The 26,200-nt window shown below is 44.4% G+C and overlaps 1 protein-coding gene across 7 annotated transcripts in view; it reads right to left on the minus strand.

Annotated features, from left to right (window-relative positions):
- Positions 1-26,200, minus strand: part of LOC106591860 (dedicator of cytokinesis protein 1) — a 723,705-nt gene that overhangs the window by 557,485 nt on the left and 140,020 nt on the right. For all 7 annotated transcript variants that reach the window (XM_045687698.1, XM_045687691.1, XM_045687686.1 and 4 more), the window contains exons 24-25: positions 24,452-24,522; positions 15,364-15,470 (exon numbers count right to left, since the gene is read on the minus strand). In XM_045687698.1, coding sequence (XP_045543654.1) covers positions 15,364-15,470; positions 24,452-24,522 — 178 coding nt within the window. The remainder of the gene's footprint in view (positions 1-15,363; positions 15,471-24,451; positions 24,523-26,200) is intronic.

Genomic DNA, 26,200 nt, shown 5'->3' on the forward strand with positions numbered 1-26,200 from the left:
ATCCATCTACCCATCCATCCATCTACCCACCCACCCATCTACCCACCCATCCATCAACCCATCCACCCATCTACCCACCCATCCATCTACCCAGCCATCCATCTACCCATCCATCCATCTACCCACCCATCCATCTACCAACCCATCCATCTACCCACCCATCCATCTACCCACTCATCCATCCATCTGCCCATCCATCTACCCACCCATCTACCCACCCATCCATCTACCCACCCATCCATCTACCCATCCATCCATCCATCTACCCATCCATCCATCTACCCACCCATCTACCCATCCATCCATCTACCCACCCATCCATCAACCCATCCATCCATCTACCCACCCATCCATCTACCCATCCATCCATCCACCCACCCATCCATCTACCCATCCACCCATCTACCCACCCATCCATCCATCTACCCACCCCTCTACCCACCCATCCATCTACCCACCCATCCATCTACCCACCCATCCATCTACCCACCCATCCATCAACCCATCCATCTACCCACCCATCTACCCATCCATCCATTCATTTATCCACAAAGTACTAAAGTAACCCGGCCTAAACCCTAAGATTTTTTTTTTTTAAATGTCTTTATTCTTTTGGAACTTCTGTGAGTGTAATATTTACTGTACATATTTTATTGATTATTTCACTTTTGTTTATTATCTACTTCACTTGCTTTGGCAATGTAAACATATGTTTCCCATGCCAATAAAGCCATTAAATTGAAAGAGAGAAATACAGAGAGAGAGGGAGTGAAAGAGAGAGAAGGGGAGTGAGAGAGAGAGAGAGAGAGAGAGAGAGAGAGAGAGAGAGAGAGAGAGAGAGGGGGGGGAGCGAGAGAGAGGGGGGGAGCGGGAGAGAGGGAGCGGGAGCGAGAGGGAGGGAGCGAGAGGGAGGGAGCGAGAGGGAGAGAGAGAGGGAGGGAAAGAGAGAGGGAACAGGAGTGAGAGAGAGGGAGCGAAAGAGTGAGAAAGAGAGAGAGAGAGATCCAGCGAGTAGGAAATCCATATGGAGAGAGTTACCCGAGGCGGTCTATGATAAATGAACATATGTTATTAAACCCAGAAATTCCAATCTAGAGGTATAGCACAGTGCCGTGTGGTTAAAATGAAAGCTTGGGGCCTGAGGGACAAACAGTGGGAAGGATAGAGAGGAGGATGGAGGAATGGAGGAACATGGGTCAGAGAGAAGAGGATGAATGGAGAGACATGGGGTCAGAGAGAGAAGAGGAGGAATGGAGGGACATGGGGTCAGGGAGAAGAGGATGAATGGAGAGACATGGGGTCAGAGAGAAGAGGAGGAATGGAGGGACATGGGGTCAGAGAGAAGAGGAGGATGGAGGGACATGGGGTCACGGAGAAGAGGAGGATGGAGGGACATGGGTCAGAGAGAAGAGGAGGATGGAGGGACATGGGGTCAGGGAGAAGAGGATGAATGGAGGGACATGGGGTCAGAGAGAAGAGGAGGATGGAGGGACATGGGGTCAGGGAGAAGAGGAGGAATGGAGGGACATGGGGTCAGAGAGAAGAGGATGAATGGAGGGACATGGGGTCAGGGAGAAGAGGAGGAATGGAGGGACATGGGTCAGAGAGAAGAGGATGAATGGAGGGACATGGGGTCAGGGAAAAGAGGAGGAATGGAGGGACATGGGTCAGAGAGAAGAGGAGGAATGGAGGGACATGGGTCAGGGAGAAGAGGATGAATGGAGGGACATGGGGTCAGGGAGAAGAGGAGGAATGGAGAGACATGGGGTCAGGGAGAAGAGGAGGAATGGAGAGACATGGGGTCAGGGAGAAGAGGAGGAATGGAGAACCTTCCTCATCCATCCATCCCCTGGTCAGAAGCTCAGTAAAAAACCTTAAAGGGGCAATGGATGATTTCTACATCCACTTGTGGATATACAGCCATTCATTATTGAACAGTATATATATAATGAATGTCTGGAGGTAAGTTCACCTGTCTAACCCAGTGGTCAGCAACTATATCTGAATCCAAGATCACGTTCTCAGTCAGAAATGAAGCAGAGATGTAAGCAGCATGAACCTAATGAAACCAGTTGTGTAGGAAAGAGGTTTGTGCAATAGGTCTAATACATTTTCACAGCATATTGACTATATGTCTGCCCTGACAACATTATTCTTCTCACATTATATTACACAACTCCAGCGTGGATAACAACATGGATCAGTTGTTGTATCACTTGCAGAGTGAAATATTCCTCGATATATAAAATAAAAAGAGACAACAAGCTTCTAATACCAAAAAGTAATTTGGTACACTTGGCTGCTCATTCACTGCAGCTGCAGCGCGAGAGGAAGTAGGGAGAAGTGGGTTTTATGTTTGTAAAAGTGTTGAATAAAAACAGTGTTGAATAAAAACAGTGTTTTTACTGAATATAAACTCATTAAAAAAAAAACAGCTCTTTACTGTGGTCTTTGACAGTCTCTCTAGTCACGGTTTTAAAGGTATCAAACTTTACTGTGGTCTTTGACAGTCTCTCTGGTCACGATTTTAAAGGTTAAAGGTATCAAACTTTACTGTGGTCTTTGACAGTCTCTCTGGTCACGGTTTTAAAGGTATCAAACTTTACTGTGGTCTTTGACAGTCTCTCTAGTCATGGTTTTAAAGGTATCAAACTTTACTGTGGTCTTTGATAGTCTCTCTCTGGTCACGGTTTTAAAGGTTAAAGGTATCAAACTTTTACTGTGGTCTTTGACAGTCTCTCTCTGGTCACGGTTTTAAAGGTTAAAGGTATCAAACTTTACTGTGGTCTTTGATAGTCTCTCTCTGGTCACGGTTTTAAAGGTTAAAGGTATCAAACTTTACTGTGGTCTTTGACAGCCTCTCTCTGGTCACGGTTTTAAAGGTATCAAACTTTACTGTGGTCTTTGACAGTCTCTCTGGTCACAGTTTTAAAGGTTAAAGGTATCAAACTTTACTGTGGTATTTGACAGTCTCTCTCTGGTCACGGTTTTAAAGGTTAAAGGTATCAAACTTTACTGTGGTCTTTCACAGTCTCTCTGGTCACGGTTTTAAAGGTATCAAACTTTACTGTGGTCTTTGACAGTCTCTCTTGTCACGGTTTTAAAGGTATCAAACTTTACTGTGGTCTTTGACAGTCTCTCTCTGGTCACGGTTTTAAAGGTTAAAGGTATCAAACTTTACTGTGGTCTTTGACAGTCTCTCTCTGGTCACGGTTTTAAAGGTTAAAGGTATCAAACTTTACTGTCGTCTTTGACAGTCTCTCTGGTCACGGTTTTAAAGGTTAAAGGTATCAAACTTTACTGTGGTCTTTCACAGTCTCTCTGGTCACGGTTTTAAAGGTTAAAGGTATCAAACTTTACTGTGGTCTTTCACAGTCTCTCTGGGCACGGTTTTAAAGGTTAAAGGTATCAAACTTTAGTGTGGTCTTTGACAGTCTCTCTCTGGTCACAGTTTTAAAGGTATCAAACTTTACTGTGGTCTTTGACAGTCTCTCTGGTCACGGTTTTAAAGGTATCAAACTTTACTGTGGTCTTTGACAGTCTCTCTGGTCACGGTTTTAAAGGTTAAAGGTATCAAACTTTACTGTGGTCTTTGACAGTCTCTCTCTGGTCACGGTTTTAAAGGTTAAAGGTATCAAACTTTACTGTGGTCTTTGACAGTCTCTCTCTGGTCACGGTTGTAAAGGTTAAAGGTATCAAACTTTACTGTGGTCTTTCACAGTCTCTCTGGTCACGGTTTAAAAGGTTAAAGGTATCAAACTTTACTGTGGTCTTTGACAGTCTCTCTCTGGTCACAGTTTTAAAGGTATCAAACTTTACTGTGGTCTTTGACAGTCTCTCTGGTCACGGTTTTAAAGGTATCAAACTTTACTGTGGTCTTTGACAGTCTCTCTGGTCACGGTTTTAAAGGTTAAAGGTATCAAACTTTACTGTGGTCTTTGACAGTCTCTCTCTGGTCACGGTTTTAAAGGTTAAAGGTATCAAACTTTACTGTGGTCTTTCACAGTCTCTCTGGTCACGGTTTTAAAGGTTAAAGGTATCAAACTTTACTGTGGTCTTTCACAGTCTCTCTGGGCACGGTTTTAAAGGTTAAAGGTATCAAACTTTAGTGTGGTCTTTGACAGTCTCTCTCTGGTCACAGTTTTAAAGGTATCAAACTTTACTGTGGTCTTTGACAGTCTCTCTGGTCACGGTTTTAAAGGTATCAAACTTTACTGTGGTCTTTGACAGTCTCTCTGGTCACGGTTTTAAAGGTATCAAACTTTACTGTGGTCTTTGACAGTCTCTCTCTGGTCACGGTTTTAAAGGTTAAAGGTATCAAACTTTACTGTGGTCTTTGACAGTCTCTCTCTGGTCACGGTTTTAAAGGTTAAAGGTATCAAACTTTACTGTGGTCTTTCACAGTCTCTCTGGTCACGGTTTAAAAGGTTAAAGGTATCAAACTTTACTGTGGTCTTTGACAGTCTCTCTCTGGTCACAGTTTTAAAGGTATCAAACTTTACTGTGGTCTTTGACAGTCTCTCTGGTCACGGTTTTAAAGGTATCAAACTTTACTGTGGTCTTTGACAGTCTCTCTGGTCACGGTTTTAAAGGTTAAAGGTATCAAACTTTACTGTGGTCTTTGACAGTCTCTCTCTGGTCACGGTTTTAAAGGTTAAAGGTATCAAACTTTACTGTGGTCTTTCACAGTCTCTCTGGTCACGGTTTAAAAGGTTAAAGGTATCAAACTTTACTGTGGTCTTTGACAGTCTCTCTCTGGTCACAGTTTTAAAGGTATCAAACTTTACTGTGGTCTTTGACAGTCTCTCTGGTCACGGTTTTAAAGGTATCAAACTTTACTGTGGTCTTTGACAGTCTCTCTGGTCACGGTTTTAAAGGTTAAAGGTATCAAACTTTACTGTGGTCTTTGACAGTCTCTCTCTGGTCACGGTTTTAAAGGTATCAAACTTTACTGTCGTCTTTGACAGTCTCTCTGGTCACGGTTTTAAAGGTTAAAGGTATCAAACTTTACTGTGGTCTTTGACAGTCTCTCTGGTCACGGTTTTAAAGGTAAAAGGTATCAAACTTTACTGTGGTCTTTGACAGTCTCTCTCTGGTCACGGTTTTAAAGGTATCAAACTTTACTGTGGTCTTTGACAGTCTCTCTGGTCACGGTTTTAAAGGTTAAAGGTATCAAACTTTACTGTGGTCTTTGACAGTCTCTCTGGTCACGGTTTTAAAGGTATCAAACTTTACTGTGGTCTTTGACAGTCTCTCTTGTCACGGTTTTAAAGGTATCAAACTTTACTGTGGTCTTTGACAGTCTCTCTCTGGTCACGGTTTTAAAGGTTAAAGGTATCAAACTTTACTGTGGTCTTTGACAGTTTCTCTCTGGTCACGGTTTTAAAGGTTAAAGGTATCAAACTTTACTGTCATCTTTGACAGTCTCTCTCTGGTCACAGTTTTAAAGGTTAAAGGTATCAAACTTTACTGTGGTCTTTGACAGTCTCTCTCTGGTCACGGTTTTAAAGGTTGAAGGTATCAAAAACTTTGCTGTGGGGTTGTGGAAGCAGTAGGCGCTGTGATTTGAGCTATTTGATTGGCCAGCGCAGTAGGAGCACTTCAATTAGCCACAACACTCCTGGTCCACTGGAGAGGCAGAGTTCGACTGTTCAGACAAATGAAATGGTTCAAAATGGGAACATTTTGGTGCAAAGGGCTTCTGAATCAAGTGTAACTACCGCCAACAGGGCTTCTGAATCAAGTGTAACTACCGCCAACAGGGCTTCTGAATCAGGTACACCTACCGCCAACAGGGCTTCTGAATCAAGTGCACTTACCGCCAACAGGGCTTCTGAATCAAGTGTAACTACCGCCAACAGGGCTTCTGAATCAAGTGTAACTACCGCCAACAGGGCTTCTGAATCAAGTGTAACTACCGCCAACAGGGCTTCTGAATCAGGTACACCTACCGCCAACAGGGCTTCTGAATCAAGTGCACTTACCGCCAACAGGGCTTCTGAATCAAGTGTAACTACCGCCAACATGGCTTCGATCAAGTGTAACTACCGCCAACAGGGCTTCTGAATCAAGTGTAACTACCGCCAACAGGGCTTCTGAATCAGGTACACCTACCGCCAACAGGGCTTCTGAATCAAGTGCACTTACCGCCAACAGGGCTTCTGAATCAAGTGTAACTACCGCCAACAGGGCTTCTGAATCAAGTGTAACTACCGCCAACAGGGCTTCTGAATCAAGTGTAACTATCGCCAACAGGGCTTCTGAATCAGGTACACCTACCGCCAACAGGGCTTCTGAATCAAGTGCACTTACCGCCAACAGGGCTTCTGAATCAAGTGTAACTACCGCCAACAGGGCTTCTGAATCAAGTGTAACTACCGCCAACAGGGCTTCTGAATCAAGTGTAACTACCGCCAACAGGGCTTCTGAATCAAGTGTAACTACCGCCAACAGGGCTTCTGAATCAGGTACACCTACCACCAACAGGGCTTCTGAATAAATTAAATATTAGGAACACAGGTCTTTGTGTGTTTTCTCCAGAAATGCTTGGTGATCCACTAGGAAAACCTTGTTTGGTGATCCACTAGGAAAACCTTGTTTGGTGATCCACTAGGAAAACCTTGTTTGGTGATCCACTAGGAAAACCTTGTTTGGTGATCCACTAGGAAAACCTTGTTTGGTGATCCACTAGGAAAACCTTGTTTGGTGATCCACTAGGAAAACCTTGTTTGGTGATCCACTAGGAAAACCTTGTTTGGTGATCCACTAGGAAAACCTTGAAGATCAACCGCTTGTTTTAGTCATTTGTTTGTAAACAATATAACGGTAAACAAACACTGTTTCTGAAAACATGGTTAAACTATAACGTTGATATGATGGATGGTCAGTCCTTGTATCCATAGCTCTGTCTATGACAGTGGTTACATTTCTCCAGCCCCACCACCCCTCCGCTATAAAACCCAAACGTTGTAATTGTTTGAAATGTCAATTGCCCCTTTAATGATTCTACATCTGCATTGCTTGCTGTTTGGGGTTTTAGGCTGGGTTTCTGTATAAGCACTTTGTGACAACAGCTGATGTAAAAAAAAAAATGTTTTTAAAAAAGGGCTTTATAAATACATTTGATTTATTGACATTGTGGTTCCATCTGTGGTGTACAGGGCAGAAAGCTAAGCCGTGTGCTGTCAGTCATAAGCTTAGGGGACACCGGTGAGTAATCTTCCTGATGCTGAAACACCAAATAAAAATCTCCAATCTGAGGGACTCTGGCTCATTGTCTACAGTGTTTATTACCATGTCTTTCCAGTGCTGAAATTCCCTCCCTCTCCCCTCTCCCTCCCTCCATGGGAAACATACACACAAGCAAACACACAAACACTCACCCTCTCACACAAGAACACTCAGACCCACACACACAAACACACAGAGACAAGCTTTCTAGTCCTCCAACATAGCCAGATGAACAGTACAAATTAATCTGTTTGCGTGGGATAAAAACACAGAGGCACTTCAGAAATGACAGGCCATCCACATTGTTGCATGGAGTGGCTGGCTAAGGTTCAATAGACTAGACCAGCGGGTTGGGGTTGGTCCATGTTCGCTAGGGTTTAATATATTAGACTAGAGGGTTGGTCCATATTCACTATGGTTTAATATATTAGACTAGAGGATTGGCCCATATTAGACTAGAGGATTGGCCCATATTAGACTAGAGGGTTGGTCCATATTCACTATGGTTTAATATATTAGACTAGAGGGTTGGCCCATACTAGACTAGAGGATTGGTTAATATTAGACTAGAGGGTTGATCCATACTAGACTAGAGGGTTGGCCCATACTAGACTAGAGGATTGGTTAATATTAGACTAGAGGGTTGATCCATACTAGACTAGAGGGTTGGCCCATACTAGACTAGAGGATTGGCCCATATTAGACTAGAGGGTTGGCCCATATTAGACTAGAGGGTTGGCCCATATCAGACTAGAGGGTTGGCCCATATCAGACTAGAGGGTTGGTCCATATTATACTAGAGGGTTGGTCCATATTCACTATGGTTTAATATATTAGACTAGAGGATTGGCCCATATTAGACTAGAGGGTTGGTCCATATTCACTATGGTTTAATATATTAGACTAGAGGGTTGGCCCATACTAGACTAGAGGATTGGTTAATATTAGACTAGAGGGTTGATCCATACTAGACTAGAGGGTTGGCCCATACTAGACTAGAGGGTTGGCCCATACTAGACTAGAGGATTGGCCCATATTAGACTAGAGGGTTGGCCCATATTAGACTAGAGGGTTGGCCCATATCAGACTAGAGGGTTGGTCCATATTATACTAGAGGGTTGGTCCATATTCACTATGGTTTAATATTTTAGACTAGAGGGTTGGCCCATATTAGACTAGAGGATTGGCCCATATTAGACTAGAGGGTTGGTCCATATTCACTATGGTTTAATATATTAGACTAGAGGGTTGGCCCATACTAGACTAGAGGATTGGTTAATATTAGACTAGAGGGTTGATCCATACTAGACTAGAGGGTTGGCCCATACTAGACTAGAGGATTGGCCCATACTAGACTAGAGGGTTGGCCCATATTAGACTAGAGGGTTGGCCCATATCAGACTAGAGGGTTGGTCCATATTATACTAGAGGGTTGGTCCATATTCACTATGGTTTAATATATTAGACTAGAGGGTTGGCCCATATTAGACTAGAGGATTGGCCCATATTAGACTAGAGGGTTGGTCCATATTCACTATGGTTTAATATATTAGACTAGAGGGTTGGCCCATACTAGACTAGAGGATTGGTTAATATTAGACTAGAGGGATGGCCCATATTAGACTAGAGGGTTGGCCCATATTAGACTAGAGGGTTGGCCCATATCAGACTAGAGGGTTGGTCCATATTAGATTAGAGGATTGGTCCATATTCACTACGGTTTAATATATTAGACTAGAGGGTTGGTTCATATTAGACTAGAGGGTTGGCCCATATTCACTATGGTTAAGTATACTGGACTAGAGGGTTGGCCCATATTCACTATGGTTCAATATATTAGACTAGAGGGTTGGCCCATATTAGACTAGAGGATTGGCCCATATTAGACTAGAGGGTTGGTCCATATTCACTATGGTTTAATATATTAGACTAGAGGGTTGGCCCATACTAGACTAGAGGATTGGTTAATATTAGACTAGAGGGTTGATCCATACTAGACTAGAGGGTTGGCCCATACTAGACTAGAGGGTTGGCCCATACTAGACTAGAGGGTTGGCCCATACTAGACTAGAGGATTGGCCCATATTAGACTAGAGGATTGGCCCATATTAGACTAGAGGGTTGGCCCATATTAGACTAGAGGGTTGGCCCATATCAGACTAGAGGGTTGGTCCATATTATACTAGAGGGTTGGTCCATATTCACTATGGTTTAATATATTAGACTAGAGGGTTGGCCCATATTAGACTAGAGGGTTGGTCCATATTCACTAGGGTTTAAAATATCAGACTAGAGGGTTGGCCCATATTAGACTAGAGGGTTGGCCCATATTCACTATGGTTTAATATATTTGACTAGAGGGTTGGTCCATACTAGACTAGAGGGTTGGCCCATATTAGACTAGAGGGTTGGCCCATATTAGACTAGAGGGTTGGCCCATACTAGACTAGAGGGTTGGCCCATACTAGACTAGAGGGTTGGCCCATACTAGACTAGAGGGTTGGCCCATACTAGACTAGAGGGTTGGCCCATATCAGACTAGAGGGTTGGCCCATACTAGACTAGAGGGTTGGCCCATACTAGACTAGAGGGTTGGCCCATACTAGACTAGAGGGTTGGCCCATACTAGACTAGAGGGTTGGCCCATACTAGACTAGAGGGTTGGCCCATATCAGACTAGAGGGTTGGTCCATATTAGATTAGAGGATTGGTCCATATTCACTACGGTTTAATATATTAGACTAGAGGGTTGGTCCATATCAGACTAGAGGGTTGGTCCATATTAGATTAGAGGATTGGTCCATATTCACTACGGTTTAATATATTAGACTAGAGGGTTGGCCCATACTAGACTAGAGGATTGGTTAATATTAGACTAGAGGGTTGATCCATACTAGACTAGAGGGTTGGCCCATACTAGACTAGAGGATTGGCCCATATTAGACTAGAGGGTTGGCCCATATTAGACTAGAGGGTTGGCCCATATCAGACTAGAGGGTTGGTCCATATTATACTAGAGGGTTGGTCCATATTCACTATGGTTTAATATATTAGACTAGAGGGTTGGCCCATATTAGACTAGAGGATTGGCCCATATTAGACTAGAGGGTTGGTCCATATTCACTATGGTTTAATATATTAGACTAGAGGGTTGGCCCATACTAGACTAGAGGATTGGTTAATATTAGACTAGAGGGTTGGCCCATATTAGACTAGAGGGTTGGCCCATATTAGACTAGAGGGTTGGCCCATATCAGACTAGAGGGTTGGTCCATATTAGATTAGAGGATTGGTCCATATTCACTACGGTTTAATATATTAGACTAGAGGGTTGGTTCATATTAGACTAGAGGGTTGGCCCATATTCACTATGGTTAAGTATACTGGACTAGAGGGTTGGCCCATATTCACTATGGTTCAATATATTAGACTAGAGGGTTGGCCCATAGACTAGCGGGGTTATAACGGGGGAATAGGGTTATAATGGGGTTATAATAGGGATATAGGGTTATAATAGAGATAAAATGGGGGAATAGGGTCATAATGGGGGAATGGGGTATAGGGTTATAACTGAGTTATATTGGTTTATAACAGAGTTATAATGGGGGAATGGGGTTAAAAAGAGGGATTGGGGTTATATGGGGGAATAGGGTTATAATGGGGTTATAATGGAGAATAGGGTTATAATGGGGTTATAGGGTTATAATGGGGGAATAGGGTTTTATCTGGTACTAAAGGAATCCTGATACTCCTAAACGTGTTATGTATCCACTGGAAACCATTTCGGCTCTCCCTTGGAGTCGAAGCTAGAGGCCTGTTTCATGGTGTCATTTCCTGTCATTTGTAATTGGTTTAGAGGTCAGTAGAAAGCACACAGAGAGAGTTCCCATAGAAAGAGCCAGCTGTTCTTTCTCTCATCCATCTACATAAGACCAGTGCTTTGGGCAGTCAGTGTGTCTGTCCTTAACCATCCACACTGAACTACCACTGGATTTCTCACTCTCAGCTGAGCGCTTCTCACTTTGTCTAACTGCTAAGGCGTGTGTGTGTGTGTGTGTGTGTGTGTGTGTGTGTGTGTGTGTGTGTGTATTGGGCTGGGTGTGTGTGTGTGTATTGGGATGTGTGTGTGTGTGTATTGGGCTGTGTGTGTGTGTGTGTGTATTGGGCTGTGTGTGTGTGTGTGTGTGTGTATTGGGCTGTGTGTGTGTGTGTGTATTGGGATGTGTGTGTGTGTGTGTGTGTGTGTGTGTGTGTGTGTGTGTGTGTGTGTGTGTGTGTGTGTGTTGTGTGGCTGTGTGTGTGTGTGTGTGTGTGTGTATTGGGATGTGTGTGTGTTTGTGTGTGTGTGTGTGTGTGTGTGTGTGTATTGGGATGTGTGTGTATTGGGATGTGTGTGTATTGGGATGTGTGTGTATTGGGATGTGTGTGTATTGGGATGTGTGTGTGTGTGTGTGTGTGTGTGTGTGTATTGGGCTGGGTGTGTATTGGGATGTGTGTGTGTGTGTGTGTGTGTGTGTATATTGGGCTGGGTGTGTATTGGGATGTGTGTGTGTGTGTGTGTGTATTGGGCTGTGTGTGTGTGTGTGTGTGTGTGTGTGTGTGTATTGGGCTGTGTGTGTGTGTGTGTGTATTGGGATGTGTGTGTGTGTGTATTGGGATGTGTGTGTGTGTGTGTGTGTGTATCGGGCTGTGTGTGTATTGGGATGTGTGTGTATTGGGATGTGTGTGTATTGGGATGTGTGTGTGTGTGTATTGGGCTGGGTTTGTATTGGGATGTGTGTGTGTATTGGGCTGGGTTTGTATTGGGATGTGTGTGTGTGTGTGTGTGTGTGTGTGTGTGTGTGTGTGTGTGTGTGTGTGTGTGTGTGTGTGTGTGTGTGTATTGGGCTGGGTGTGTATTGGGATGTGTGTGTGTGTGTATGTGTATTGGGCTGTGTGTGTGTGTGTGTGTATTGGGCTGTGTGTGTGTGTGTGTGTATTGGGATGTGTGTGTGTGTGTGTGTGTGTGTGTATTGGGCTGTGTGTGTGTGTGTGTGTGTGTGTGTGTGTGTATTGGGATGTGTGTGTATTGGGCTGTGTGTGTATTGGGATGTGTGTATATTGGGATGTGTGTGTGTATTGGGATGTGTGTATATTGGGATGTGTGTGTGTATTGGGATGTGTGTGTGTGTGTGTGTGTGTGTGTGTGTGTGTGTGTGTGTGTGTGTGTGTGTGTGTGTGTGTGTGTGTGTGTGTGTGTGTGTGTGTGTGTGTGTGTGTGTGTGTGTGTATTGGGCTGGGTGTGTATTGGGATGTGTGTGTGTATTGGGATGTGTGTGTGTGTGTGTGTGTGTGTGTGTGTGTGTGTGTGTGTGTGTGTGTGTGTGTGTGTGTGTGTGTGTGTGTGTGTGTGTGTGTGTGTGTGTGTGTGTGTGTGTGTGTATTGGGCTGGGTGTGTATTGGGATGTGTGTGTGGGGAGGTGAAATCTAGTTCCTAACATGAAGCCCAAAGGCCCAGGTGTCTGTAGCAAAGATTTCCCTCAATCAGCAGACTACGACTAGTTAATGTGACAGAGTCCATCAGACAGCACACGCTAACACGGCTAGCATGGCACATACACACACACACACAGACACTAAGACAGGGCTAGCGTGTCTCACCACAGTAGGCTGTATGGAGGACCAGCGTCTCTGGTGAACATCCATTACCTTCAGGGCAGTTTGGCAGGAAGGAAGAGTTTAAATCCTCCCCTCTAGCACAGAGCAGCCTGACATGATACATCACAGAACTACAGGGACACCTTCCTCAACTACCTGCCATGGTGGCTGACAGAGGGAGAATGAGATGAAGAGAGAGACGGAGAGAGGGGGGAAGAGAGAGGTGAAGAGAGAGACGGAGAGAGTGGGGAAGAGAGAGATGGAGAGAGAGACGGAGAGAGGGGGGAAGAGAGAGATATACGGAGAGAGAGATAGAGAGGAGGGAAGAGAGATACGAAGAGAGAGATGCAGAGGGGGGAAGAGAGACAGAGAGAGATGGAGAGGGGGGAAGAGAGATGGAGAGAGAGATGGAGAGGGGGGGAAGAGAGATGGAGAGAGAGATGGAGAGGGGGGAAGAGAGATGGAGAGAGAGATGGAGAGGGGGGGAAGAGAGACGGAGAGAGAGATGGAGAGGGGGGGAAGAGAGACGGAGAGAGAGATGGAGAGGGGGGAAGAGAGACAGAGAGAGATGCAGAGGGGGGAAGAGAGACAGAGAGAGATGGAGAGGGGGGAAGAGAGATGGAGAGAGAGATGGAGAGGGGGGAAGAGAGATGGAGAGAGAGATGGAGAGGGGGGAAGAGAGATGGAGAGAGAGATGGAAAGGGGGGAAGAGAGACGGAGAGAGAGATGGAGAGGGGGGAAGAGAGATGGAGAGAGAGATGGAGAGGGGGGAAGAGAGACAGAGAGAGATGGAGAGGAGGGAAGAGAGACGGAGAGAGAGATGGAGAGGAGGGAAGAGAGACGGAGAGAGAGATGGAGAGGGGGGAAGAGAGACAGAGAGAGATGGAGAGGAGGGAAGAGAGACAGAGAGAGATGCAGAGGGGGGAAGAGAGATGGAGAGAGAGATGGAGAGGGCGGAAGAGAGACAGAGAGAGATGGAGAGGAGGGAAGAGAGACGGAGAGAGAGATGCAGAGGGGGGAAGAGAGACAGAGAGAGATGGAGAGGGGGGAAGAGAGACAGAGAGAGATGGAGAGGGGGGAAGAGAGACAGAGAGAGATGGAGAGGAGGGAAGAGAGACGGAGAGAGAGATGCAGAGGGGGGAAGAGAGACAGAGAGAGATGGAGAGGGGGGAAGAGAGACAGAGAGAGATGGAGAGGGGGGAAGAGAGACAGAGAGAGATGAGAGGGGGGAAGAGAGACGGAGAGAGAGATGCAGAGGAGGGAAGAGAGACGGAGAGAGAGATGGAGAGGGGGGAAGAGAGACAGAGAGAGAGATGGAGAGGAGGGAAGAGAGACGGAGAGAGAGATGGAGAGGAGGGAAGAGAGACGGAGAGAGAGATGGAGAGGGGGGAAGAGAGACAGAGAGAGATGGAGAGGAGGGAAGAGAGACAGAGAGAGATGCAGAGGGGGGAAGAGAGACAGAGAGAGATGGAGAGGGGGAAGAGAGACAGAGAGAGATGGAGAGGAGGGAAGAGAGACAGAGAGAGAGATGCAAAGGGGGGAAGAGAGACAGAGAGAGATGGAGAGGGGGGAAGAGAGACAGAGAGAGATGGAGAGGAGGGAAGAGAGACGGAGAGAGAGATGCAGAGGGGGGAAGAGAGACAGAGAGAGAGATTGGAGAGGGGGGAAGAGAGACAGAGAGAGATGAGAGGGGGAAGAGAGACGGAGAGAGAGATGGAGAGGGGGAAGAGAGACAGAGAGAGATGGAGAGGAGGGAAGAGAGACGGAGAGAGAGATGGAGAGGGGGGAAGAGAGACAGAGAGAGATGGAGAGGAGGGAAGAGAGATGGAGAGAGAGATGGAGAGGGGGGAAGAGAGACAGAGAGAGATGGAGAGGGGGGAAGAGAGACAGAGAGAGATGGAGAGGAGGGAAGAGAGATGGAGAGAGAGATGGAGGGGGGGAAGAGAGACGGAGAGAGAGATGGAGAGGAGGGAAGTGAGACGGAGAGGGGGGAAGAGAGAGAGAGAAGAAAGGTGGGAGAGAGGGAAAAGATGGGGAGAGAGGAACAGAGAGAGGAGAGAGACTATCAAGCTGACAGAGTGATCTAGAATAGATAATATGGATTAGTGTGGTGGGGTCTTCTCTAACACAGAGACAACAGGACTGACTGCAGCATCACCCAGACATAACCCTGTTACACCTTAACACGGCACACTGGAGACCAGCGTGTTGGGGTTTCATCGTGTGTGGGGCTTGGCGTGCGAGGCTTGGCGTGCGAGGCTTGGCTGTGCAGAGCTTCAAGGTCGAGGCTTCAGCGTGCAGAGCTTGGCTGTTTGGCTCGCTGCGTGTGGGGCTTGGCGTGCAGAGCTTGGCTGTTTGGCTCGCTGCGTGTGGGGCTTGGCGTGCAGAGCTTGGCTGTTTGGCTCGCTGCGTGTGGGGCTTGGCGTGCAGAGCTTGGCTGTTTGGCTCGCTGCGTGTGGGGCTGGCAGAGATGGTGCTGAGTAGCGGAGTACTTACCGTGCTGTGTGAAGAGATCACTGTGGACGATGTCGATGAGGCAGTGTAGCTTCTGTTTGACCAGACGACCCAGAGGAACCTTCAGAATGAACTCTGTGAACAGTTTACTGTAAAGACAAACAACAACAGCATGAACTCTGTGAACAGTTTACTGTAAAGACAAACAACAACAGCATGAACTCTGTGAACAGTTTACTGTAAAGACAAACAACAACAGAATAAACTCTGAACAGTTTACTGTAAAGACAAAAAACAACAGAATAAACTCTGTGAACAGTTTACTGTAAAGACAAAAAACAACAGAATAAACTCTGTGAACAGTTTACTGTAAAGACAAACAACAACAGAATGAACTCTAAACAGTTTACTGTAAAGACAAACAGAATAAACTCTGAACAGTTTACTGTAAAGACAAACAGAATAAACTCTGAACAGTTTACTGTAAAGACAAACAGAATAAACTCTGAACAGTTTACTGTAAAGACAAACAACAACAGAATAAACTCTGTGAACAGTTTACTGTAAAGACAAACAACAACAGAATAAACTCTGTGAACAGTTTACTGTAAAGACAAACAACACCAGAATAAACTCTGTGAACAGTTTACTGTAAAGACAAACAACAGAATAAACTCTGTGAACAGTTTACTGTAAAGACAAACAACAGAATAAACTCTGTGAACAGTTTACTGTAAAGACAAACAACAGAATGAACTCTGTGAACAGTTTACTGTAGAGACAAACAACAACAGAATGAACTCTGTGAACAGTTTACTGTAAAGACAAACAACAACAGAATAAACTCTGTGAACAGTTTACTGTAAAGACAAACAACAGAATAAACTCTGAACAGTTTACTGTAAAGACAAAAAACAACAGAATAAACTCTGTGAACAGTTTACTGTAAAGACAAACAACAACAGAATGAACTCTGAACTGTTTACTGTAAAGACAAACAACAACAGAATGAACTCTGTGAACAGTTTACTGTAAAGACAAACAACAAAATGAACTCTGTGAACAGTTTACTGTAAAGACAAACAACAACAGAATGAATTCTGTGAACAGTTTACTGTAAAGACAAACAACAACAGAATGAACTCTGTGAACAGTTTACTGTAAAGACAAACAACAACAGAATGAACTCTGTGAACAGTTTACTGTAAAGACAAACAACAACAGAATGAATTCTGTGAACAGTTTACTGTAAAGACAAACAACAACAGAATGAACTCTGTGAACAGTTTACTGTAAAGACAAACAACAGAATGAATTCTGTGAACAGTTTACTGTAAAGACAAACAACAACAGAATGAACTCTGTGAACAGTTTACTGTAAAGACAAACAACAACAGAATGAACTCTGTGAACAGTTTACTGTAAAGACAAACAACAACAGAATGAACTCTGTGAACAGTTTACTGTAAAGACAAACAACAACAGAATGAACTCTGTGAACAGTTTACTGTGCGGGACAAGACAAGAACAGAACAACAGAAAGGTCCGACAGGAGCAGAGTTTTATTAGCTCAGTGGCTGTAGTCATTCATTGAATCCTATGTCCATGTCACATCATGACATATCTACTGAGGTGGTTAACCTTAGTTCAAGGCAGTAGGGTCAGTTTGGTGGAATGTAAAGTATTTAGCTGTTGTATTTAGCTGTCACATGGTAACATCTCTACTGAGGTGGTTAGACTTAGTTCAAGGCAGTAGGGTCAGTTTGGTGGAATGTAAAGTATTTAGCTGTTGTATTTAGCTGTCACATGGTAACATCTCTACTGAGGTGGTTAGACTTAGTTCAAGGCAGTAGGGTCAGTTTGGTGGAATGTAAAGTATTTAGCTGTTGTGTCATAGTGACTGTGCAACATAGTTGTTGTAATGACAGAGACTGTCTCAGGCTAACAACAGTTCCCTGTATACAGCCTTCAATCCATGTTGTACGTGTGTGACTACAGTATACAGACATGACTAACCCACGGGTATTACATAGAACAACTACATCCTGTTAACAACATGGGTATTACATAGAACAACTACATCCTGTTAACAACATGGGTATTACATAGAACACAACTACATGCTGTTAACAACATGGGTATTACATAGAACCCAACTACATCCTGTTAACAACATGGGTATTACATAGAACCCAACTACATCCTGTTAACAACATGGGTATTACATAGAACAACTACATCCTGTTAACAACATGGGTATTACATAGAACACAACTACATGCTGTTAACAACATGGGTATTACATAGAACACAACTACATCCTGTTAACAACATGGGTATTACATAGAACCCAACTACATCCTGTTAACAACATGGGTATTACATAGAACACAACTACATGCTGTTAACAACATGGGTATTACATAGAACCCAACTACATCCTGTTAACAACATGGGTATTACATAGAACACAACTACATGCTGTTAACAACATGGGTATTACATAGAACACAACTACATCCTGTTAACAACATGGGTATTACATAGAACAACTACATCCTGTTAACAACATGGGTATTACATAGAACCCAACTACATCCTGTTAACAACATGGGTATTACATAGAACAACTACATCCTGTTAACAACATGGGTATTATAGAACTACATCCTGTTAACAACATGGGTATTACATAGAACAGAACTACATCCTATTAACAACATGGGTATTACATAGAACACAACTACATGCTGTTAACAACATGGGTATTACATAGAACAGAACTACATCCTGTTAACATGGGTATTACATAGAACACAACTACATCCTGTTAACAACATGGGTATTACATAGAACACAACTACATCCTGTTAACAACATGGGTATTACATGGAACAACATCCTGTTAACAACATGGGTATTACATAGAACTACATCCTGTTAAGAACATGGGTATTATAGAACTACATCCTGTTAACAACATGGGTATTATAGAACTACATCCTGTTAACAACATGGGTATTACATAGAACACAACTACATCCTGTTAACAACATGGGTATTACATAGAACACAACTACATCCTGTTAACAACATGGGTATTACATGGAACAACATCCTGTTAACAACATGGGTATTATAGAACTACATCCTGTTAACAACATGGGTATTACATAGAACACAACTACATCCTGTTAACAACATGGGTATTACATAGAACACAACTACATCCTGTTAACAACATGGGTATTACATAGAACACAACTACATCATTTTAGCAACATGGGTATTAAATTGACCATATGTTTGATGCAGTATATTCTTTGAGGAAAATGTTCCCTGAGGAAAGCACATTCATGGGATGAGGGATGAGGGGGTGTTCTCCTTAGCTAGAGGATGGGTACTGAAGTTCTGCATGCTGCTGTTGGAGGAAAGAGTTTGGCAAGGGATGAAACATTCTCAACATGGCCTCAATTCATCCCTCTCTTCTCCTCAGCCAGGTTTGTGTTGACAACTGGAGCAACTAATCCCTGCTCTTCTGTCAGTGCGGAAGAAAAGCAGAAAGCTTGCCCTCCACCTACCTTTCCTTCGCTCTGATAAAACAGCTTTGCCCTGCCGGCGCTATCAAATAACAGGAAACGGGAGCTTGGGTGGAAAGTAGAAAGCCAGCTACACAGAAAGGCCAGCTGAACACTGTAATCTGTGATTAGAAAAGAAGCCAGGGACAGAGCATGTGGGGAAAATGACACTGTATGGGCTTTGTATTCAGGTGTTTTCTGGCTTTAACACTGGACACTGTGGGGAACAGGAGACCAGAGGAGAAGAGGAGGGAGGGAGGAGAGGAGGATAGAAAAGGAGGGAGGGAGGAGAGGAGGATAGAAAAGGAGGGAGGGAGGAGAGGAGGATAGAAGGAAGGAGGGAGGGAGGAGAGGAGGATAGAAGGAAGGAGGGAGGGAGGAGAGGAGGATAGAAGGAAGGAGGGAGGGAGGAGAGGAGGGTAGAAGGAAGGAGGGAGAGAGGAGGGTAGAAGAGGAGAGAGGGAGGAGAGGAGGATAGAAGAGGAGGGAGGGAGGAGAGGAGGATAGAAGGAGGGAGGAGAGGAGGGTAGAAGAGGGGGGAGTCCTCTATCTTTTCTTCAACTCTGAAACAGTGACAGAGATATTCAGCCATGGTTAAGGTTAGGCATGAGGATAGCAGTGTAGTTAAGGTTAGGCATGAGGATAGCAGTGTAGTTAAGGTTAGGCATGAGGATAGCAGTGTAGTTAAGGTTAGGCATGAGGTTAGCAGTGTAGAGAGGTGGACAGATAGTGACTAGCCAGTCTGTCTGGGTAGAGAGGTGGACAGATAGTGACTAGCCAGTCTGTCTGGGTAGAGAGGTGGACAGATAGTGACTAGCCAGTCTGTCTGGGTAGAGAGGTGGACAGATAGTGACTAGCCAGTCTGTCTGGGTAGAGAGGTGGACAGATAGTGACTAGCCAGTCTGTCTGGGTAGAGAGGTGGACAGATAGTGACTAGCCAGTCTGTCTGGGTAGAGAGGTGGACAGATAGTGACTAGCCAGTCTGTCTGGGTAGAGAGGTGGACAGATAGTGACTAGCCAGTCTGTCTGGGTAGAGAGGTGGACAGATAGTGACTAGCCAGTCTGTCTGGGTAGAGAGGTGGACAGATAGTGACTAGCCAGTCTGTCTGGGTAGAGAGGTGGACAGATAGTGACTAGCCAGTCTGTCTGGGTAGAGAGGTGGACAGATAGTGACTAGCCAGTCTGTCTGGGTAGAGAGGTGGACAGATAGTGACTAGCCAGTCTGTCTGGGTAGAGAGGTGGACAGATAGTGACTAGCCAGTCTGTCTGGGTAGAGAGGTGGACAGATAGTGACTAGCCAGTCTGTCTGGGTAGAGAGGTGGACAGATAGTGATGGATCTGATTCCTCTTCAGCATCCACATTATCTTAACAGTGATGTCTATGGAACGCTGTACATTGAGATGAGCTTTTTCAATAACACAATAACCAGTGTGATGCGTTCCTCTGGAAACCATTTCAGAGAGGGACAGCATACCCTTAACCGCAAGGCATTATGGAGGAAATGTCATGTCCTTCCAGTACACAGAGTTTAGACAGGACAACATCCCAGAGTCACTTCACTAACACACACCTGTCTGGTCACGTGACGCTTCACTAATACACACCTGTCTGGTCACGTGACGCTTCACTAATACACACCTGTCTGGTCACGTGACGCTTCACTAATACACACCTGTCTGGTCACGTGACGCTTCACTAATACACACCTGTCTGGTCACGTGACGCTTCACTAACACACACACCCCTGTCTGGTCATGTGACGCTTCACTAACACACACACACCTGTCTGGTCACATGACGCTTCACTAACACACACACCTGTCTGGTCACATGACGCTTCACTAACACACACACCTGTCTGGTCACGTGACGCTTCACTAACACACACACCTGTCTGGTCACATGACGCTTCACTAACACACACCTGTCTGGTCACATGACGCTTCACTAACACACACCTGTCTGGTCACGTGACGCTTCACTAACACACACCTGTCTGGTCACATGACGCTACACTAACACACACCTGTCTGGTCACATGACGCTTCACTAACACACACCTGTCTGGTCACATGACGCTTCACTAACACACACCTGTCTGGTCACGTGACGCTTCACTAACACACACCTGTCTGGTCACATGACGCTACACTAACACACACCTGTCTGGTCACATGGCGCTTCACTAATACAACCCTACAATTGGCACCCTATTCCCTATGTAGTGCAGTACAATGGGCACCCTATTCCATATGTAGTGCAGTACAACTGGCACCCTATTCCCTATATAGTGCAGTACAACTGGCACCCTATTCCCTATGTAGACAGTACAATGGGCACCCTATTCCCTATGTAGTGCAGTACAACTGGCACCCTATTCCCTATATAGTGCAGTACAACTGGCACCCTATTCCCTATGTAGTGCAGTACAACTGGCACACTATTCCCTATGTAGACAGTACAGCAGGCACCCTATTCCCTATGTAGTGCAGTAAAACTGGCACCATATTCCCTATGTAGTGCAGTACAACGGGCACCCTATTCCCTATATAGTGCAGTACAACTGGCACCCTATTCCCTATGTAGTGCAGTACAACTGGCACCCTATTCCCTATGTAGTGCAGTACAACGGGCACCCTATTCCCTATGTAGTGCAGTACAACTGGCACCCTATTCCCTATCTAGTGCAGTACAACGGGCACCCTATTCCCTATCTAGTGAAGTACAACTGGCACCCTATTCCCTATGTAGTGCAGTACAATGGGCACCCTATTCCCTATGTAGTGCAGTACAACTGGCACCCTATTCCCTATATAGTGCAGTACAACTGGCACCCTATTCCCTATGTAGACAGTACAATGGGCACCCTATTCCCTATGTAGTGCAGTACAACTGGCACCCTATTCCCTATATAGTGCAGTACAACTGGCACCCTATTCCCTATGTAGTGCAGTACAACTGGCACACTATTCCCTATGTAGACAGTACAGCAGGCACCCTATTCCCTATGTAGTGCAGTAAAACTGGCACCCTATTCCCTATGTAGTGCAGTACAACGGGCACCCTATTCCCTATATAGTGCAGTACAACTGGCACCCTATTCCCTATGTAGTGCAGTACAACTGGCACCCTATTTCCTATGTAGTGCAGTACAATGGGCACCCTATTCCCTATGTAGTGCAGTACAATGGGCACCCTATTCCCTATCTAGTGCAGTACAACGGGCACCCTATTCCCTATCTAGTGCAGTACAACTGGCACCCTATTCCCTATGTAGTGCAGTACAATGGGCACCCTATTCCCTATGTAGTGCAGTACAATGGGCACCCTATTCCCTATGTAGTGCAGTACAATGGGCACCCTATTCCCTATGTAGTGCAGTACAACTGGCACCCTATTCCCTATGTAGTGCAGTACAACTGGCACCCTATTCCCTATGGAGTGCAGTACAACTGGTACCCTATTCCCTATGTAGACAGTACAGCAGGCACCCTATTCCCTATATTGTGCAGTACAATGGGCACCCTATTCCCTATATTGTGCAGTACAATGGGCACCCTATTCCCTATGTAGTGCAGTACAACTGGCACCCTATTCCCTATGTAGTGCAGTACAACTGGCACCCTATTCCCTATGTAGTGCAGTACAATGGACACCCTATTCCCTATGTAGTGCAGTACAATGGGCACCCTATTCCCTATGTAGTGCAGTACAATGGGCACCCTATTCCCTATGTAGTGCAGTACAACTGGCACCCTATTCCCTATGTAGTGCAGTACAACTGGTACCCTATTCCCTATGTAGACAGTACAGCAGGTACCCTATTCCCTATGTAGACAGTACAATAGGCACCCTATTCCCTATATTGTGCAGTACAATGGGCACCCTATTCCCTATGTAGTGCAGTACAACTGGCACCCTATTCCCTATGTAGTGCAGTACAACTGGTACCCTATTCCCTATGTAGTGCAGTACAACTGGTACCCTATTCCCTATGTAGACAGTACAGCAGGCACCCTATTCCCTATGTAGTGCAGTAAAACTGGCACCCTATTCCCTATGTAGTGCAGTACAACTGGTACCCTATTCCCTATGTAGTGCAGTACAACTGGTACCCTATTCCCTATGTAGTGCAGTACAACCGGTACCCTATTCCCTATATAGTGCAATAATTTGCCCAGGGCCCATTTTGTACCAGCCACAGTCCTGCATGTCACATATATAACGTCAGAACAACATATTTAACACTGGGTCAACGTAGACTAGAATTTATTCTGTGTGAGCAGTTGAACAGCTCAGCTTGGTGAATGTAGAACAGGACTCTAGTTAATAAGGACCAACATAGGTTGAGGCTTCAAACTAAATCCATGTCTGTATAACAACAGACCCTTATGTTCTAATATTACATTAGCTGGTCTGTAAAACTGGAGTGTCCTAGTGATCTAGTGATCTAGTGTCCTATTGATCTAGTGATCTAGTGATCTAGTGTCCTATTGATCTAGTGTCCTAGTGATCTAGTGATCTAGTGATCTATGATCTAGTGATCTAGTGTCCTAGTGTCCTAGTGTCCTATTGATCTAGTGTCCTATTGATATAGTGATCTAGTGTCCTAGTGATCTATTGATCTAGTGATCTAGTGTCCTATTGATCTTGTGTCCTATTGATATAGTGATCTAGTGTCCTAGTGATCTATTGATCTAGTGATCTAGTGTCCTAGTGATCTATTGATCTAGTGATCTAGTGATCTAGTGTCCTAGTGATCTAGTGATCTATTGATCTAGTCTCCTATTGATTTAGTGTCCTATTGATATATTGATATATTGCCAAAACCTTGATGTGCACCTAATCATTTATAAAAGCTTTTCTAATTAAAATGTTATTTTGTATTTTTAAATCAATATAATACAATGATATAACATTCATGACAGGTCAGATTAACCGCTGCACTGTTGTTGAAGCAGCAGTTCTACGTTTCCAAGGCAACCAGGACTATATATATCCAACCCACATGGTACAGCTGGTGAATGTTAAGTGGTGTGTGTGTGTGTGTGTGTGTGTGTGTGTGTGTGAAGCACAGAGCCACAGATAATGATACTACAGTATTTGTTTAACAGGAGTCACAGATAATGATATTACAGTATTAGTCTAACAGGAGTCACAGATAATGAACACTACAGTATTGGACTAACAGGAGTCACAGATAATGATACTACAGTATTGGTCTAACAGGAGTCACAGATAATGATACTACAGTATTGGTCTAACAGGAGTCACAGATAATGATAATACAGTATTGGTCTAACAGGAGTCACAGATAATGATATTACAGTATTGGTCTAACAGGAGTCACAGATAATGATAATACAGTATTGGACTAACAGGAGTCACAGATAATGATACTACAGTATTGGTCTAACAGGAGTCACAGCCAGTGGAGGGAATGGGATGAAAATCTCAGCTCTGTTATGGCATTGTAGAAGTGTGTTATATACAGTGTTAAAGCATTAGTGTATATAACCACAGGACAGCGGTTTCCCTGATGAAAACATACCTGAGCTCCTTGGGATCGAAGACCAGTTTGACGTCGTTCACGATTGTGGGGACGTATTTCAGCGCTGCACCCTGGACAAAACAAAACGATTATGATTATCCCTGATCTTCAAGGTTTGAATATTAGATGACCAACTGTGTAACCAGCCTGGCCCTCACTAGAATGTTGAAAATGTTAGCTAGAATATCACAATACATTGTATGACTGGATGTGTCATTGTGCTTCTCTAGAGTCATTAGGCTTGTCTAGAGTCATTAGGCTTGTCTAGAGTCATTAGGCTTGTCTACAGCCATTATGCTTGTCTAGAGTCATTAGGCTTGTCTAGTCATTGTGCTTGTTTAGTCATTAGGCTTGTCTAGAGTCATTAGGCTTGTCTAGAGTCATTAGGCTTGTCTAGAGTCATTAGGCTTGTCTAGAGTCATTCGTCATTGTGCTTGTCTAGAGTCATTATGCTTGTCTAGAGTCACTGTGCTTGTCTAGAGTCATTAGGCTTGTCTAGAGTCATTAGGCTTGTCTAGAGTCATTGTGCTTGTCTAGAGTCATTGTGCTTGTCTAGAGTCATTGTGCTTGTCTAGAGTCATTGTGCTTGTCTAGTGTCATTGTGCTTGTCCAGAGTCATTGTGCTTGTCCAGAGTCATTGTGCTTGTCCAGAGTCATTAGGCTTGTCTAGAGTCATTAGGCTTGTCTAGAGTCATTAGGCTTGTCTAGAATCAGTATGCTTGTCTAGAGTCAGTATGCTTGTCTAGAGTCATTATGCTTGTCTAGAGTCATTAGTCATTATGCTTGCCTAGAGTCATTAGTCATTAGGCTTGTCTAGAGTCATTAGGCTTGTCTAGAGTCATTAGGCTCTAGAGTCATTAGGCTTGTCTAGAGTCAGTAGGCTCTAGAGTCATTAGGCTTGTCTAGAGTCAGTAGGCTTGTCTAGAGTCAGTATGCTTGTCTAGAATCAGTATGCTTGTCTAGAGTCAGTATGCTTCATTATGCTTGTCTAGAGTCATTATGCTTGTTTAGAGTCATTGTGCTTGTCTAGAGTCATTATGCTTGTCTAGAGTCATTAGTCATTATGATTGTCTAGAGTCATTATGCTTGTCTAGAGTCATTGTGCTTGTCTAGAGTCATTGTGCTTGTCTAGAGTCATTGTGCTTGTCTAGAGTCATTGTGCTTGTCTAGAGTCATTAGTCATTATGCTTGTTTAGAGTCATTGTGCTTGTCTAGAGTCATTATGCTTGTCTAGAGTCATTATGCTTGTCTAGAGTCATTGTGCTTGTCTAGAGTCATTGTGCTTGTCTAGAGTCATTGTGCTTGCGTCTAGAGTCATTATGCTTGTTTAGAGTCATTATGCTTGTCTAGAGTCATTGTGCTTGTCTAGAGTCATTGTGCTTGTCTAGAGTCATTAGTCATTATGCTTGTTTAGAGTCATTAGGCTTGTCTAGAGTCATTAGGCTTGTCTAGAGTCATTAGGCTTGTCTAGAGTCATTAGGCTTGTCTAGAGTCATTGTGCTTGTCTAGAGTCATTGTGCTTGTCTAGAGTCATTGTGCTTGTCTAGAGTCATTGTGCTTGTCTAGAGTCATTGTGCTTGTCTAGAGTCATTAGTCATTATGCTCGTCTCGAGTCATTAGGCGTGTCTAGAGTCATTAGGCTTGTCTAGAGTCATTAGGCTTGTCTAGAGTCATTATGCTTGTCTAGAGTCATTATGCTTGTCTAGAGTCATTAGTCATTATGCTTGTCTAGAGTCATTAGGCTTGTCT

The sequence above is a fragment of the Salmo salar genome, chromosome ssa01 (genome assembly GCF_905237065.1).
Source record: "Salmo salar chromosome ssa01, Ssal_v3.1, whole genome shotgun sequence".
In the NCBI taxonomy this organism is placed as follows: domain Eukaryota; kingdom Metazoa; phylum Chordata; class Actinopteri; order Salmoniformes; family Salmonidae; genus Salmo; species Salmo salar.